The 18,677-nt window shown below is 49.8% G+C and overlaps 1 protein-coding gene across 3 annotated transcripts in view; it reads right to left on the bottom strand.

Moving 5' to 3' along the window:
* LOC124022127 (growth arrest-specific protein 6-like) overlaps window positions 1–15,678 on the bottom strand; it is a 40,356-nt gene extending 24,678 nt beyond the window's left edge. The window contains exons 1-4 of one of the 3 annotated variants that reach the window (XM_046337174.1): window positions 15,087–15,678; window positions 14,684–14,844; window positions 6,762–6,786; window positions 4,994–5,056 (exon numbers count right to left, since the gene is read on the bottom strand). In XM_046337174.1, the coding sequence (XP_046193130.1) occupies window positions 4,994–5,056; window positions 6,762–6,786; window positions 14,684–14,844; window positions 15,087–15,156 (319 nt within the window). In that variant the 5' untranslated portion in view covers window positions 15,157–15,678. The remainder of the gene's footprint in view (window positions 1–4,993; window positions 5,057–6,761; window positions 6,787–14,683; window positions 14,845–15,086) is intronic. The other 2 variants (XM_046337172.1, XM_046337173.1) reach the window with 2 other exon arrangements.
* Between the last annotated feature and the right edge of the window lie 2,999 nt (window positions 15,679–18,677).

Below are 18,677 nucleotides of genomic sequence, written 5' to 3'. Positions count from 1 at the left end.
TATAATGTGAAGTGTTTTAGCCAGGCTGTTCCAGGTTGGTCCATAGCTCTGTTACTATATAATGTGAAGTGTTTTAGCCAGGCTGTTCCAGGTTGGTCCATAGCTCTGTTACTATATAATGTGAAGTGTTTTAGCCAGGCTGTTCCAGGTTGGTACATAGCTCTGTTACTATATAATGTGAAGTGTTTTAGCCAGGCTGGTCCAGGTTGGTCCATAGCTCTGTTACTATATAATGTGAAGTGTTTTAGCCAGGCTGGTCCAGGTTGGTCCATAGCTCTGTTACTATATAATGTGAAGTGTTTTAGCCAGGCTGGTCCAGGTTGGTCCATAGCTCTGTTACTATATAATGTGAAGTGTTTTAGCCAGGCTGTTCCAGGTTGGTCCATAGCTCTGTTACTATATAATGTGAAGTGTTTTAGCCAGGCTGTTCCAGGTTGGTCCATAGCTCTGTTACTATATAATGTGAAGTGTTTTAGCCAGGCTGTTCCAGGCTGGTACATAGCTCTGTTACTATATAATGTGAAGTGTTTTAGCCAGGCTGGTCCATAGCTCTGTTACTATATATTGTGAAGTGTTTTAGCCAGGCTGGTACATAGCTCTGTTACTATATAATGTGAAGTGTTTTAGCCAGGCTGGTACATAGCTCTGTTACTATATAATATGAAGTGTTTTAGCCAGGCTGGTCCAGGCTGGTACATAGCTCTGTTACTATATAATGTGAAGTGTTTTAGCCAGGCTGGTCCAGGCTGGTCTATAGCTCTGTTACTATATAATGTGAAGTGTTTTAGCCAGGCTGGTCCAGGCTGGTACATAGCTCTGTTACTATATAATGTGAAGTGTTTTAGCCAGGCTGGTCCAGGTTGGTACATAGCTCTGTTACTATATAATGTGAAGTGTTTTAGCCAGGCTGTTCCAGGTTGGTACATAGCTCTGTTACTATATAATGTGAAGTGTTTTAGCCAGGCTGTTCCAGGTTGGTACATAGCTCTGTTACTATATAATGTGAAGTGTTTTAGCCAGGCTGTTCCAGGTTGGTACATAGCTCTGTTACTATATAATGTGAAGTGTTTTAGCCAGGCTGTTCCAGGTTGGTACATAGCTCTGTTACTATATAATGTGAAGTGTTTTAGCCAGGCTGTTCCAGGTTGGTACATAGCTCTGTTACTATTTGATAAAGGCCCTGATCTAAAGCAGTGCACTATATAGGGAATAGGGCTGTGATCTAAAGCAGTGCACTATATAGGGAATAGGGCTGTGATCTAAAGCAGTGCACTACATAGGGAATAGGGCTCTGATCTAAAGCAGTGCACTATATAGGGAATAGGGCTGTGATCTAAAGCAGTGCACTATATAGGGAATAGGGCTGTGATCTAAAGCAGTGCACTACATAGGGAATAGGGCTCTGATCTAAAGCAGTGCACTATATAGGGAATAGGGCTCTGATCTAAAGCAGTGCACTATATAGGGAATAGGGCTCTGATCTAAAGCAGTGCACTATATAGGGAATAGGGCTCTGATCTAAAGCAGTGCACTATATAGGGAATAGGGCTCTGATCTAAAGCAGTGCACTATATAGGGAATAGGGCTCTGATCTAAAGCAGTGCACTATATAGGGAATAGGGCTCTGATCTAAAGCAGTGCACTATATAGGGAATAGGGCTCTGATCTAAAGCAGTGCACTATATAGGGAATAGGGCTGTGATCTAAAGCAGTGCACTATATAGGGAATAGGGCTCTGATCTAAAGCAGTGCACTATATAGGGAATAGGGCTCTGATCTAAAGCAGTGCACTACATAGGGAATAGGGTGCCATCTGTGACAGACTAAAATGCCTGCTGTGATGCCATTGAATAGAGTTATTTTCCCCTCCCAGGATCTGAGTACAGCATAAATAGCTCTACTGCCTGTCCCTCTCTCCCCCCACACTGTCCCTCTCTCCCCCCACACTGTCCCTCTCTCCCCCACACTGTCCCCCCACACTGTCCCTCTCTCCCCCACACTGTCCCTCTCTCCCCCCACACTGTCCCTCTCTCCCCCCACACTCTCCCCCCCAGTCTCTTGCTCTCCCCCCAGTCTCTCGCCTCCCCCCAGTCTCTCTCTCTCCCCCCCCAGTCTCTCGCTCTCCCCCCCCAGTCTCTCGCTCTCTCCCCCCAGTCTCTCGCTCTCTCCCCCCAGTCTCTCGCTCTCTCCCCCCAGTCTCTCGCTCTCTCCCCCCAGTCTCTCGCTCTCTCCCCCCAGTCTCTCGCTCTCTCCCCCCAGTCTCTCGCTCTCTCCCCCCAGTCTCTCGCTCTCTCCCCCCAGTCTCTCCCCCTTCTTTATCTATTAATCTAGGAGTGTTATATATAAACTAATAGTTCCTGCAGTTCTTTCTCCTTCCATTCCTGCTGACTGTGTGCTGAAGGGGGGGGGGACAATCTCTCTGTCCTGGACGCACGGCTGAGTCATATCAACTCCCTGGCTGACTCTGACTAGAGTTCCAACAACCAATCAGCAGACAGGATGGGCAGGCCCACTCATTCCTGGACCCAGCAGCCCTGATGCAGCAGAATACTTCACCCCCCCACCCTCACTGGCGTCACAGCTTGCTCACGTCACTGATCTCAGATCTGCAGTCACGGAGTGCGTGATGCTGAAAGGAGGTGTGTCACGCACACTTGGTTACTACTGCAGAGTTCCACACGCATCTCTCCCTCTCCCTCTCCCTCTCCCTCCCCCTCTCTCTCTCCCTCTCTCTCAGTCACAGCAGCTGTTCTCAACGTGTCAGCCGCCCAGTAGACACTGACCCATAGACATGAAGAGACATTCCTCCTCTTATCTTCACCTTAAATCAGATAACTTTCTCTCAGTGTTCTGCAGTAGTGAGGTGGTGCAGTGCAGCCTGCCCTGCCCAACAGAAGGAACTGTGTGCTCACTGCTCCTCATACACAACATTTATAAACCACACAGTGAGGGAAAGAGGAGAGAGGGAAAGAGAGAGAGGGGGAAAGAGGGCGAGAGAGGGGGAAAGAGGGCGAGAGAGGGGGAAAGAGGGCGAGAGAGAGAGAGGGGGAAAGAGGGCGAGAGAGAGAGAGGGGGAAAGAGGGCGAGAGAGAGAGAGGGGGAAAGAGGGCTAGAGAGAGAGAGGGGGAAAGAGGGCGAGAGAGAGAGAGGGGGAAAGAGGGCGAGAGAGAGAGAGAGGGAAAGAGGGCGAGAGAGAGAGAGGGGGGAAAGAGAAAGAGGGAATGAGAAAGAGGGAATGAGAGGGGAGAGAGAAAGAGGGAATGAGAGGGGAGAGAGAAAGAGGGAATGAGAGGGGAGAGAGAAAGAGGGAATGAGAGGGGAGAGAGAAAGAGGGAATGAGAGGGGAGAGAGAAAGAGGGAATGAGAGGGGAGAGAGAAAGAGGGAATGAGAGAGGAGAGAAAAAGAGGGAATGAGAGGGGAGAGAAAGAGGGAATGAGAGGGGAGAGAGAAAGAGGGAATATGAGGGGAGAGAAAAAGAGGGAATGAGGGGAGAGAAAAAGAGGGAATGAGAGGGGAGAGAGAAAGAGGGAATGAGAGGGGAGAGAGAAAGAGGGAATGAGAGGGGAGAGAGAAAGAGGGAATGAGAGGGGAGAGAGAAAGAGGGAATGAGAGGGGAGAGAGAAAGAGGGAATGAGAGGGGAGAGAAAGAGGGAATGAGAGGGGAGAGAAAGAGGGAATGAGAGGGGAGAGAGAAAGAGGGAATGAGAGGGGAGAGAGAAAGAGGGAATGAGAGGGGAGAGAGAAAGAGGGAATGAGAGGGGAGAGAGAAAGAGGGAATGAGAGGGGAGAGAAAGAGGGAATGAGAGGGGAGAGAGAAAGAGGGAATGAGAGAGGAGAGAAAAAGAGGGAATGAGAGGGAGAGAAAGAGGGAATGAGAGGGGAGAGAGAAAGAGGGAATATGAGGGGAGAGAAAAAGAGGGAATGAGGGGAGAGAAAAAGAGGGAATGAGAGGGAGAGAGAAAGAGGGAATGAGAGGGGAGAGAGAAAGAGGGAATGAGAGGGGAGAGAAAGAGGGAATGAGAGGGGAGAGAGAAAGAGGGAATGAGAGAGGAGAGAGAAAGAGGGAATGAGAGGGGAGAGAGAAAGAGGGAATGAGAGGGGAGAGAGAAAGAGGGAATGAGAGGGGAGAGAGAAAGAGGGAATGAGAGGGGAGAGAGAAAGAGGGAATGAGAGGGGAGAGAAAGAGGGAATGAGAGGGAGAGAGAAAGAGGGAATGAGAGGGGAGAGAGAAAGAGGGAATGAGAGGGGAGAGAGAAAGAGGGAATGAGAGGGGAGAGAGAAAGAGGGAATGAGAGGGAGAGAGAAAGAGGGAATGAGAGGAGCAGAGAGAAAGAGGGAATGAGAGGGGAGAGAGAAAGAGGGAATGAGAGGGGAGAGAGAAAGAGGGAATGAGAGGGGAGAGAGAAAGAGGGAATGAGAGGAGCAGAGAGAAAGAGGGAATGAGAGGGGAGAGAGAAAGAGGGAATGAGAGGGGAGAGAGAAAGAGGGAATGAGAGGGAGAGAGAAAGAGGGAATGAGAGGGGAGAGAGAAAGAGGGAATGAGAGGGGAGAGAGAAAGAGGGAATGAGAGGGGAGAGAGAAAGAGGGAATGAGAGGGGAGAGAGAAAGAGGGAATGAGAGGGGAGAGAGAAAGAGGGAATGAGAGGGAGAGAGAAAGAGGGAATGAGAGGGGAGAGAGAAAGAGGGAATGAGAGGGGAGAGAGAAAGAGGGAATGAGAGGGGAGAGAGAAAGAGGGAATGAGAGAGGAGAGAGAAAGAGGGAATGAGAGAGGAGAGAGAAAGAGGGAATGAGAGAGGAGAGAGAAAGAGGGAATGAGAGGGGAGAGAGAAAGAGGGAATGAGAGAGGAGAGAGGTAAAATGAGAGTATGGTAGAAAGAGGTGTGAAATAAAAGTAGAGTAGAGAGAGGAGCTACATGCTCATATCTACTGTACGCGAGTCAGTTTGTCTGTCTGCAGCCCTAGTCAGGAGGACAGACAGACGAGGAACTCACTGTGAACACAGGTGATCAGGTCTTGTTTCTTCTTGTCCGTGTCCCCAAACTTCTCCATGCACGCTAATCAGAGAGACAGGGCAGAGAGCGAGACAGGGCACAGAGAGAGAGAGACAGGGCACAGAGAGAGAGAGAGAGACAGGGCACAGAGAGAGAGAGCGAGACAGGGCACAGAGAGAGAGAGCGAGACAGGGCACAGAGAGAGAGAGCGAGACAGGGCACAGAGAGAGAGAGAGAGACAGGGCACAGAGAGAGAGAGAGAGACAGGGCACAGAGAGAGAGAGCGAGACAGGGCACAGAGAGAGAGAGCGAGACAGGGCACAGAGAGAGAGAGCGAGACAGGGCACAGAGAGAGAGAGCGAGACAGGGCACAGAGAGAGAGAGCGAGACAGGGCACAGAGAGAGAGAGCGAGACAGGGCACAGAGAGAGAGAGCGAGACAGGGCACAGAGAGAGAGAGCGAGACAGGGCACAGAGAGAGAGAGCGAGACAGGGCACAGAGAGAGAGAGCGAGACAGGGCACAGAGAGAGAGAGCGAGACAGGGCACAGAGAGAGAGAGCGAGACAGGGCACAGAGAGAGAGAGCGAGACAGGGCACAGAGAGAGAGAGCGAGACAGGGCACAGAGAGAGAGAGCGAGACAGGGCACAGAGAGAGAGAGCGAGACAGGGCACAGAGAGAGAGAGCGAGACAGGGCACAGAGAGAGAGAGCGAGACAGGGCACAGAGAGAGAGAGCGAGACAGGGCACAGAGAGAGAGAGCGAGACAGGGCACAGAGAGAGAGAGCGAGACAGGGCACAGAGAGAGAGAGCGAGACAGGGCACAGAGAGAGAGAGCGAGACAGGGCACAGAGAGAGAGAGCGAGACAGGGCACAGAGAGAGAGCGAGACAGGGCACAGAGAGAGAGAGCGAGACAGGGCACAGAGAGAGAGCGAGACAGGGCACAGAGAGAGAGCGAGACAGGGCACAGAGAGAGAGCGAGACAGGGCACAGAGAGAGAGCAAGACAGGGCACAGAGAGAGCGAGACAGGGCACAGAGAGAGCGAGACAGGGCACAGAGAGAGCGAGACAGGGCGCAGAGAGAGCGAGACAGGGCGCAGAGAGAGCGAGACAGGGCACAGAGAGAGCGAGACAGGGCAGAGAGAGCGAGACAGGGCAGAGAGAGCGAGACAGGGCAGAGAGAGAGCGAGACAGGGCAGAGAGAGCGAGACAGGGCAGAGAGAGCGAGACAGGGCAGAGAGAGCGAGACAGGGCAGAGAGAGAGCGAGACAGGGCAGAGAGAGAGCGAGACAGGGCACAGAGAGAGCGAGACAGGGCAGAGAGAGAGCGAGACAGGGCACAGAGAGAGCGAGACAGGGCAGAGAGAGCGAGACAGGGCAGAGAGAGCGAGACAGGGCAGAGAGAGAGCGAGACAGGGCAGAGAGAGAGCGAGACAGGGCACAGAGAGAGCGAGACAGGGCACAGAGAGAGCGAGACAGGGCACAGAGAGAGCGAGACAGGGCACAGAGAGAGCGAGACAGGGCACAGAGAGAGCGAGACAGGGCACAGAGAGAGCGAGACAGGGCACAGAGAGAGCGAGACAGGGCACAGAGAGAGCGAGACAGGGCACAGAGAGAGCGAGACAGGGCAGAGAGAGAGAGACAGGGCAGAGAGAGAGAGACAGGTCAGAGAGAAGATAGTTAAACACCATACAACAGATACTGATATCCTAATCAAGTAATAACAATCTCACCCAACGCTGAAGAGGTTGGGAACAGGAACCAAACTTACCTAAGTACTTTGGAAAGAAGTAGTCCTGAAGGAGAGAGAACAGAAGGAGAGAGAACAGAAGGAGAGAGAACAGAAGGAGAGAGAACAGAAGGAGAGAGAACAGAAGGAGAGAGAACAGAAGGAGAGAGAACAGAAGGAGAGAGAACAGAAGGAGAGAGAACAGAAGGAGAGAGAACAGAAGGAGAGAGGCTGTTAGTGATGTTTGATAACAGTCTATGAGGTCAAACATGACAGATTGAGACTAAATGTGTCTGATAGATATGCATCATGTCATCTCATGTTAACGGGGTGTGGCACCACAGACTAGTAGACCCTCCAGGGCTTCCTGGGAACGTTCTACAACTCTCTCTCCTGCAGATTAGCCCGAGTGCCAGTCTGTTTGTGCTATTATGATAAACTCCTCGTTAGCATGTGTTGGGTTTCACTATGACAGCAATGGAGTTAGCTAGAGCACAAACTATTCTGGGACCGAGCTGCCTGCCTTCTTACCTGCCTACCTTCCTTCCTACCTACCTACCTACCTACCTACCTACCTACCTACCTACCTACCTACCTACCTACCTACCTACCTACCTACCTGCCTGCCTGCCTGCCTGCCTGCCTGCCTACCTGCCTGCCTGCCTGCCTGCCTGCCTGCCTGCCTGCCTGCCTGCCTGCCTGCCTACCTACCTGCCTGCCTGCCTGCCTGCCTTCCTACCTACCTACCTACCTGCCTGCCTGCCTGCCTGCCTGCCTGCCTACCTGCCTGCCTGCCTGCCTGCCTGCCTGCCTGCCTACCTGCCTACCTGCCTGCCTGCCTGCCTGCCTACCTACCTGCCTACCTGCCTACCTGCCTACCTGCCTGCCTACCTACCTACTTACCTGCCTGCCTTCCTACCTGCCTGCCTTCCTACCTACCTACCTGCCTGCCTTCCTACCTGCCTTCCTACCTACCTAACCACCGGCCTTCCCGCCCGCCTTCCTACCTACCCGCCTGCCTGCCTTCCCGCCCGCCTACCTACCCGCCTTCCTACCTGCCTTACCGCCTGCCTGCCTACCATCCTACCTGCCTGCTTTCCTACCTGCCCGCCTACCTGTCCGCCCGCCTACCTGTCCGCCCGCCTACCTGTCCGCCCGCCTACCTGTCCGCCCGCCTACCTGTCCGCCCGCCTACCTGCCTTCCTTCAGTACAGTACAGTACATGGAGGTAACTGGGGAAACTTAAAATTAGAACACGACTTGATGGGACAATGACATGGTTCTCCAGAGAGTTGATGGGACAATGACATGGTTCTCCAGAGAGTTGATGGGACAATGACATGGTTCTCCAGAGAGTTGATGGGACAATGACATGGTTCTCCAGAGAGTTGATGGGACAATGACATGGTTCTCCAGAGAGTTGATGGGACAATGACATGGTTCTCCAGAGAGTTGATGGGACAATGACATGGTTCTCCAGAGAGTTGATGGGACAATGACATGGTTCTCCAGAGAGTTGATGGGACAATGACATGGTTCTCCAGAGAGTTGATGGGACAATGACATGGTTCTCCAGAGAGTTGATGGGACAATGACATGGTTCTCCAGAGAGTTGATGGGACAATGACATGGTTCTCCAGAGAGTTGATGGGACAATGACATGGTTCTCCAGAGAGTTGATGGGACAATGACATGGTTCTCCAGAGAGTTGATGGGACAATGACATGGTTCTCCAGAGAGTTGATGGGACAATGACATGGTTCTCCAGAGAGTTGATGGGACAATGACATGGTTCTCCAGAGAGTTGATGGGACAATGACATGGTTCTCCAGAGAGTTGATGGGACAATGACATGGTTCTCCAGAGAGTTGATGGGACAATGACATGGTTCTCCAGAGAGTTGATGGGACAATGACATGGTTCTCCAGAGAGTTGATGGGACAATGACATGGTTCTCCAGAGAGTTGATGGGACAATGACATGGTTCTCCAGAGAGTTGATGGGACAATGACATGGTTCTCCAGAGAGTTGATGGGACAATGACATGGTTCTCCAGAGAGTTGATGGGAAAATGACATGGTTCTCCAGAGAGTTGATGGGACAATGACATGGTTCTCCAGAGAGTTGATGGGACAATGACATGGTTCTCCAGAGAGTTGATGGGACAATGACATGGTTCTCCAGAGAGTTGATGGGACAATGACATGGTTCTCCAGAGAGTTGATGGGACAATGACATGGTTCTCCAGAGAGTTGATGGGACAATGACATGGTTCTCCAGAGAGTTGATGGGACAATGACATGGTTCTCCAGAGAGTTGATGGGACAATGACATGGTTCTCCAGAGAGTTCTGCTGCACTGAAAGAGAAAGATGAAGAACAGTACATGAAATGGAAGGTCATTTAGATAAGAGACTCCTGACTGTGTGTAGTTCTACTGAGACACTTCTCAAACGTCACTATCCTTCTCCATCTGATCTCCTTTTAGAGAGAGAGTGTGACAGAGGGAGGGGGAACAGGCAGAAACTTTCCAACTGCTGCAGAGAGAGAGACTAAGGCTGCAATTGAAGACTTGGTTGCTAGGGAGACTAGGTTAGGGGTATGGTAACCAGGAACACTCCCTCTGCAGAGCCAGGGAACTGCAGCGTTGTGAGAGAACTGCAGAGTCAGAGATAGGCACGTTTAGAATGAATAATGGATCTGTGAATGAGGCTGCAGTCCTGTCACGATACAACCCCCGATCTCACCTCCACTAGTACCACACATCCTCCTCTCTGATCCCATTAAACCCCCCGATCTCACTACCACTAGTACCACACATCCTCCTCTCTGATCCCATTAAACCCCCCGATCTCACTACCACTAGTACCACACATCCTCCTCTCTGATCCCATTAAACCCCCCGATCTCACCACCACTAGTATCACACATCCTCCTCTCTGATCCCATTAAACCCCCCGATCTCACCTCCACTAGTACCACACATCCTCCTCTCTGATCCCATTAAACCCCCGATCTCACTACCACTAGTACCACACATCCTCCTCTCTGATCCCATTAAACCCCCGATCTCACCACCACTAGTACCACACACATCCTCCTCTCTGATCCCATTAAACCCCCGATCTCACTACCACTAGTACCACACATCCTCCTCTCTGATCCCACACCACCACTAGTACCACACATCCTCCTCTCTGATCCCATTAAACCCCCCGATCTCACTACCACTAGTACCACACATCCTCCTCTGATCCCATTAAACCCCCCGATCTCACCACCACTAGTACCACACACATCCTCCTCTCTGATCCCATTAAACCCCCGATCTCACCACCACTAGTACCACACATCCTCCTCTCTGATCCCATTAAACCCCCGATCTCACCTCCACTAGTACCACCACTAGTACCACACATCCTCCTCTCTGATCCCATTAAACCCCCCGATCTCACCTCCACTAGTACCACACATCCTCCTCTCTGATCCCATTAAACCCCCGATCTCACCACCACTAGTACCACACATCCTCCTCTCTGATCCCATTAAACCCCCGATCTCACCACCACTAGTACCACACATCCTCCTCTCTGATCCCATTAAACCCCACGATCTCACCTCCACTAGTACCACCACTAGTACCACACATCCTCCTCTCTGATCCCATTAAACCCCCGATCTCACCTCCACTAGTACCACACATCCTCCTCTCTGATCCCATTAAACCCCCGATCTCACCACCACTAGTACCACACACATCCTCCTCTCTGATCCCATTAAACCCCGATCTCACCACCACTAGTACCACACATCCTCCTCTCTGATCCCATTAAACCCCGATCTCACCACCACTAGTACCACACATCCTCCTCTCTGATCCCATTAAACCCCCGATCTCACCTCCACTAGTACCACCACTAGTACCACACACATCCTCCTCTCTGATCCCATTAAACCCCCGATCTCACCTCCACTAGTACCACACATCCTCCTCTCTGATCCCATTAAACCCCCGATCTCACCTCCACTAGTACCACACATCCTCCTCTCTGATCCCATTAAACCCCCGATCTCACCTCCACTAGTACCACACATCCTCCTCTCTGATCCCATTAAACCCCCGATCTCACCTCCACTAGTACCACACATCCTCCTCTCTGATCCCATTAAACCCCCGATCTCACCTCCACTAGTACCACACATCCTCCTCTCTGATCCCATTAAACCCCCGATCTCACTACCACTAGTACCACACATCCTCCTCTCTGATCCCATTAAACCCCCCGATCTCACCTCCACTAGTACCACACATCCTCCTCTCTGATCCCATTAAACCCCCGATCTCACCAACACTAGTACCACACACATCCTCCTCTCTGATCCCATTAAACCCCCCGATCTCACCACCACTAGTACCACCACTAGTACCACACATCCTCCTCTCTGATCCCATTAAACCCCCCGATCTCACCACCACTAGTACCACACACATCCTCCTCTCTGATCCCATTAAACCCCCCGATCTCACCACCACTAGTACCACACATCCTCCTCTCTGATCCCATTAAACCCCCGATCTCACCACCACTAGTACCACACATCCTCCTCTCTGATCCCATTAAACCCCCCGATCTCACCTCCACTAGTACCACACATCCTCCTCTCTGATCCCATTAAACCCCCCGATCTCACCACCACTAGTACCACACATCCTCCTCTCTGATCCCATTAAACCCCCGATCTCACCACCACTAGTACCACACATCCTCCTCTCTGATCCCATTAAACCCCCGATCTCACCAACACTAGTACCACACATCCTCCTCTCTGATCCCATTAAACCCCGATCTCACCAACACTAGTACCACACACATCCTCCTCTCTGATCCCATTAAACCCCCGATCTCACCACCACTAGTACCACCACTAGTACCACACATCCTCCTCTCTGATCCCATTAAACCCCCGATCTCACCACCACTAGTACCACACATCCTCCTCTCTGATCCCATTAAACCCCCGATCTCACCAACACTAGTACCACACACATCCTCCTCTCTGATCCCATTAAACCCCCGATCTCACCACCACTAGTACCACCACTAGTACCACACACATCCTCCTGTCTGATCCCATTAAACCCCCCGATCTCACCACCACTAGTACCACACACATCCTCCTCTCTGATCCCATTAAACCCCCTGATCTCACCACCACTAGTACCACACACATCCTCCTCTCTGATCCCACACCACCACTAGTACCACCACTAGTACCACACATCCTCCTCTCTGATCCCATTAAACCCCCCGATCTCACCACCACTAGTACCACACACATCCTCCTCTCTGATCCCATTAAACCCCCTGATCTCACCTCCACTAGTACCACACATCCTCCTCTCTGATCCCATTAAACCCCCCGATCTCACCACCACTAGTACCACACACATCCTCCTCTCTGATCCCACACCACCACTAGTACCACCACTAGTACCACCACTAGTACCACACATCCTCCTCTCTGATCCCATTAAACCCCCCGATCTCACCACCACTAGTACCACACATCCTCCTCTCTGATCCCATTAAACCCCCCGATCTCACTACCACTAGTACCACACATCCTCCTCTCTGATCCCATTAAACCCCCGATCTCACCACCACTAGTACCACACATCCTCCTCTCTGATCCCATTAAACCCCCGATCTCACCACCACTAGTACCACACATCCTCCTCTCTGATCCCATTAAACCCCCGATTTCACCACCACTAGTACCACCACTAGTACCACACATCCTCCTCTCTGATCCCATTAAACCCCCGATTTCACCACCACTAGTACCACCACTAGTACCACACATCCTCCTCTCTGATCCCATTAAACCCCCGATCTCACCACCACTAGTACCACACATCCTCCTCTCTGATCCCATTAAACCCCCCCGATCTCACCTCCACTAGTACCACACATCCTCCTCTCTGATCCCATTAAACCCCCGATCTCACCACCACTAGTACCCACACATCCTCCTCTCTGATCCCATTAAACCCCCGATCTCACCACCACTAGTACCACACACATCCTCCTCTCTGATCCCATTAAACCCCCCGATCTCACCTCCACTAGTACCACACATCCTCCTCTCTGATCCCATTAAACACCCCGATCTCACCACCACTAGTACCACCACTAGTACCACACACATCCTCCTCTCTGATCCCATTAAACCCCCGATCTCACTACCACTAGTACCACACACACATCCTCCTCTCTGATCCCATTAAACCCCCGATCTCACCTCCACTAGTACCACACATCCTCCTCTCTGATCCCATTAAACCCCCGATCTCACCACAACTAGTACCACACATCCTCCTCTCTGATCCCATTAAACCCCCGATCTCACCACCACTAGTACCACACATCCTCCTCTCTGATCCCATTAAACCCCCGATCTCACTACCACTAGTACCACACATCCTCCTCTCTGATCCCATTAAACCCCCCGATCTCACTACCACTAGTACCACACACATCCTCCTCTCTGATCCCATTAAACCCCCGATCTCACCACCACTAGTACCACCACTAGTACCACACATCCTCCTCTCTGATCCCATTAAACCCCCCGATCTCACCACCACTAGTACCACCACTAGTACCACACACATCCTCCTCTCTGATCCCATTAAACCCCCCGATCTCACTACCACTAGTACCACACACATCCTCCTCTCTGATCCCATTAAACCCCCCGATCTCACCACCACTAGTACCACCACTAGTACCACCACTAGTACCACACACATCCTCCTCTCTGATCCCATTAAACCCCCTGATCTCACCACCACTAGTACCACACATCCTCCTCTCTGATCCCATTAAACCCCCGATCTCGCCACCACTAGTACCACACATCCTCCTCTCTGATCCCATTAAACCCCCCGATCTCACTACCACTAGTACCACACATCCTCCTCTCTGATCCCATTAAACCCCCTGATCTCACCACCACTAGTACCACCACTAGTACCACCACTAGTACCACACATCCTCCTCTCTGATCCCATTAAACCCCCCTGATCTCACCACCACTAGTACCACGACTAGTACCACACATCCTCCTCTCTGATCCCATTACAAGTCTCTATGGGCCCTGGTCAAAAGTAGTGCACTGTATAGGGAATGGGGAGGCGTTTGGGATGTAGAATTATTAATAGCATGGATGCTGGAGGCTGCTCAACACATTCATGAAGCTAGCTGGCAGAACCTAGACCCTAACGTATATATATCCCTGAGGGGATAGGAGCCCTGTGTGACAGGCACACGTCAGATTAAAACCTGTGTGTGAGCGCATTGTTGCTCTGTCTGTTAAAACACATTCCCCCGAGTCACCTTCCATCCGCTTGCTGTAAGCAGCCTCCCCGAGGACCAATCAAAAACACAGCAGTACAGCGCTCATTAGCATAATCACCCCCATGTATGAGCCCATCACGCATGAAGCAGGGTCATTTACATAATCACAAACCTTACAGTAGTATGCAAATGTCCATAATCTGGCATGTTCCCCACGGCCCAATGTGCTAGTTGAATACTATGCAATGAATTGATCAGACTGGTGAGTGTTTGCCAGTAATTAGTCATATCTATATTTTGGAGCTTGAACACCTTGAACACAGAATCGTTATGTTATAAGTCGACTATAGGATCAGTCATTACGGCAAGACAACTCCAATGTGCGCAGCTAGTCCGTGTCTATATGCAATGGAAAGAAGTGCAATGAGTGCCATTTGATTTGACACGATCAAGTGTGTAGTGAATAAGTGTGTAGTGAATAAGTGTGTAGTGAATAAGTGTGTAGTGAATAAGTGTGTAGTGAATAAGTGTGTAGTGAATAAGTGTGTAGTGAATAAGTGTGTAGTGAATAAGTGTGTAGTGAATAAGTGTGTAGTGTACTCACTGTTTCAGGGTCGTTCTCGAATACTTCTCTCGCCTCCTCTTTGCTACACTTCTCTTCCACACACTCTCGCTCCAGGTGCCCTTGTTTCGTCTCCTCGAAAACGTGATTCGCTCTCCTGTGTCTCCTCAAGAACTGGTTAGCTTCTTCCGGGGACAAGGAAACTGAAAATAACCACAAGCACAGAACAGAATTTCCCATGAGTTACCGTACTACATTTTAGTTGTTAAAATGATCCAGCCCCTAATTTACTGGCATAAAGTCCTGGGCGTGAGTTTTCAAAGCATCAGCTAAGCAGAAAACAAATTACATTATTCAACAACAATTAACTAGCTGGCAAGCTAAACAACAATGTTATCCCCACGCAGTGCCAAAAATAGCTTAGTGGGCTTTGTTGTTTACTTACGGCTGTCGGACCACGGGACAAGGAGCAGGATCAGGAAGGTTCCTGAACCAAGGATCTCTGTCAACTGCATGTCTGCGGTTCTGCGTCAGGCTGGAAAGTTTATCCTTCCCCCCTCTCTCCCTCTCTCTCTGTTCAATGTAGCTTCTAGCTAGCAATCAGGTAGCAGTCGTGTATAAAACACACTGCAAGTTCAAACATTCACTTCACAGCAGGCGAGAATACAGTTACACTTAACTCAGCGTTTTCCCTCTTCACTCGTATCCTTGCTTCCTAGCTACTTAGTCCGCATACCACAACCAAGGCTTCCCACCGTCACTGCAGTACAGACAGTCCAACCTTCACTCTTATCTCCACCTACTTCGCCCCCATCTCGTTTGGTTGTCCCAGCTACTAACGTAGCAGGCGTAAAATACACCCAGCGACGAGCCCGAACCGTGGACAAAGGACACAACCTACACATCCGAAGGGGAGTTGCTTTAAAAAAAAAAGTTACGTCGACTGCACGCAGGCGGGAGCTGGCAATGAAGAGTGGCTTTTACTCTGCGGCTCGGCAGTGATATGGGAGCTCTCTCTCTCTCTCTCTCTCTCTCTCTCTCTCTCTCTCTCTCTCTCTCTCTCTCTCTCTCTCTCTCTCTCTCTCTCTCTCTCTCTCTCTCTCTCCTCTCTCTTCTCTCTCTTCTCTGTCTCTCTGTGTGACTGCAGTCTTTCTGCCCCTACCCATCTACCTGCAGTGACTTTGCGTAGCCTTGGCATTGTACAGACTATTCCAACCTAGCCTATAGCATGCCAGACACCGTAGAGGGAAGGAGGAGTGCTGAGGGTGTTGTAGCACCTCATGATAAATCAACACAACATTTTAAAGTATTTCACAATAGTGCAATGGGCCTTTATTTACTCCCGTATGAGCGGACCAAAATAGCCATCAGCAGCGCAGGGAGAAACAAAATAATCTCAGCTAAATTGAACAACTGAACCTAATCTTCCTCTGTTTGTGACATCAGTTGAAAACTAAATCTCGACCCAGATTCTCTCCTCCCTTTCTTCCCAGCAGTTTATTTTAAGCCTTAAAGTTCCTGTCATTTTCTCATCAATCCACAGAATTTCTCTTTCTTTTTTTGGGCTCACTTTCTGTTATGATTTCTCAGAAATATTCTCTCTCTGTGTGTTAAGGCTCACATTTGCGCAACAAATACCCTCTGCCAAGAACTATGCTACGCTGTTTTTCTAATCACTTGTTCTTTTGACTCACATTCTGTTACGATTCCTCAGAAATCATGTTTCTCTCTCTTTCTCGCAATTGCAGATAGTAGGAACGGGAAGGGAAAATAAATACACATAAGTATAGGTTGTATATAGATTACAGCTCTCTCTCTCTCTCTCTCTCTCTCTCTCTCTCTCTCTCTCTCTCTCTCTCTCTCTCTCTCTCTCTCTCTCTCTCTCTCTCTCTCTCTCTCTCTCTCTCTCTCTCTCTCTCTCTCTCTCTCTCTCTCTCTCTCTCTCTCTCTCTCTCTTCCATGTCCTCCACATGTTCGTCCAGATCGGAGTCAGGTCGTGGAACAATGTCACAGCAGAATCATATCAAAATCACATCGTATTTGTCACATGAGCTTGAATATGATGTGTGTAGATTTGGCTGTGAAATGCTTGTTTATGAACCCAACCTGACCATGCAGAGTAAAACACATTAAAACAGTAACTCAAGAGGAATGAAATACACAACAATGGAGCAATATACAGGGAGTACCAGATCAATGTGGAGGTATATACAGGGAGTACCAGATCAATGTGGAGGTATATACAGGGAGTACCAGATCAATGTGGAGCGATATACAGGAGTACCAGTACCAGATCAATGTGGAACTGTATACAAGGAGTACCAGTACCAGATCAATGTGGAGCTATATACAGGAGTACCAGTACCAGATCAATGTGGAGATATATACAGGGAGTACCAGTACCAGATCAATGTGGAGCTATATACAGGAGTACCAGTACCAGATCAATGTGGAGCTATATACAGGGAGTACCAGTACCAGATCAATGTGGAGCTATATAGAGAGTACTAGTACCAGATCAATGTGGAGGTATATACAGGGAGTACCAGTACCAGATCAATGTGGAGCTATATACAGGGAGTACCAGTACCAGATCAATGTGGAGCTATATACAGGGAGTACCAGTACCAGATCAATGTGGAGCTATATACAGGGAGTACCAGTACCAGATCAATGTGGAGCTATATACAGGGAGTACCAGTACCAGATCAATGTGGAGCTATATGCAGGGAGTACCAGTACCAGATCAATGTGGAGCTATATATATGGAGTACCAGATCACTGTGGAGCTATATACAGGGAGTACCAGATCAATGTGGAGCTATATACAGGGAGTACCAGTACCAGATCAGTGTGGAGCTATATACAGGGAGTACCAGTACCAGATCAATGTGGAGCTATATACATGGAGTACCAGATCAATGTGGAGCTATATACAGGGAGTACCAGTACCAGATCAGTGTGGAGCTATATACAGGGAGTACCAGTACCAGATCAATGTGGAGCTATATACAGGGAGTACCAGTACCAGATCAATGTGGAGCTATATACAGGGAGTACCAGTACCAGATCAATGTGGAGCTATATACAGGGAGTACCAGTACCAGATCAATGTGGAGCTATATGCAGGGAGTACCAGTACCAGATCAATGTGGAGCTATATATATGGAGTACCAGATCACTGTGGAGCTATATACAGGGAGTACCAGATCAATGTGGAGCTATATACAGGGAGTACCAGTACCAGATCAATGTGGAGCTATATAGAGAGTACTAGTACCAGATCAATGTGGAGGTATATACAGGGAGTACCAGTACCAGATCAATGTGGAGCTATATACAGGGAGTACCAGTACCAGATCAATGTGGAGCTATATACAGGAGTACCAGTACCAGATCAATGTGGAGCTATATACAGGGAGTACCAGTACCAGATCAATGTGGAGCTATATACAGGGAGTACCAGTACCAGATCAATGTGGAGCTATATGCAGGGAGTACCAGTACCAGATCAATGTGGAGCTATATATATGGAGTACCAGATCACTGTGGAGCTATATACAGGGAGTACCAGATCAATGTGGAGCTATATACAGGGAGTACCAGTACCAGATCAGTGTGGAGCTATATACAGGGAGTACCAGTACCAGATCAATGTGGAGCTATATACATGGAGTACCAGATCAATGTGGAGCTATATACAGGGAGTACCAGTACCAGATCAGTGTGGAGCTATATACAGGGAGTACCAGTACCAGATCAATGTGGAGCTATATACAGGGAGTACCAGTACCAGATCAATGTGGAGCTATATACAGGGAGTACCAGTACCAGATCAATGTGGAGCTATATACAGGGAGTACCAGTACCAGATCAATGTGGAGCTATATGCAGGAGTACCAGTACCAGATCAATGTGGAGCTATATATATGGAGTACCAGATCACTGTGGAGCTATATACAGGGAGTACCAGATCAATGTGGAGCTATATACAGGGAGTACCAGTACCAGATCAATGTGGAGCTATATAGAGAGT

The sequence above is a fragment of the Oncorhynchus gorbuscha genome, unplaced genomic scaffold (genome assembly GCF_021184085.1).
Source record: "Oncorhynchus gorbuscha isolate QuinsamMale2020 ecotype Even-year unplaced genomic scaffold, OgorEven_v1.0 Un_scaffold_1303, whole genome shotgun sequence".
NCBI classification, from domain to species: domain Eukaryota; kingdom Metazoa; phylum Chordata; class Actinopteri; order Salmoniformes; family Salmonidae; genus Oncorhynchus; species Oncorhynchus gorbuscha.
Note: the sequence above shows the minus strand (reverse complement) of the source record. Positions and strands in the feature narration are given on the sequence as shown.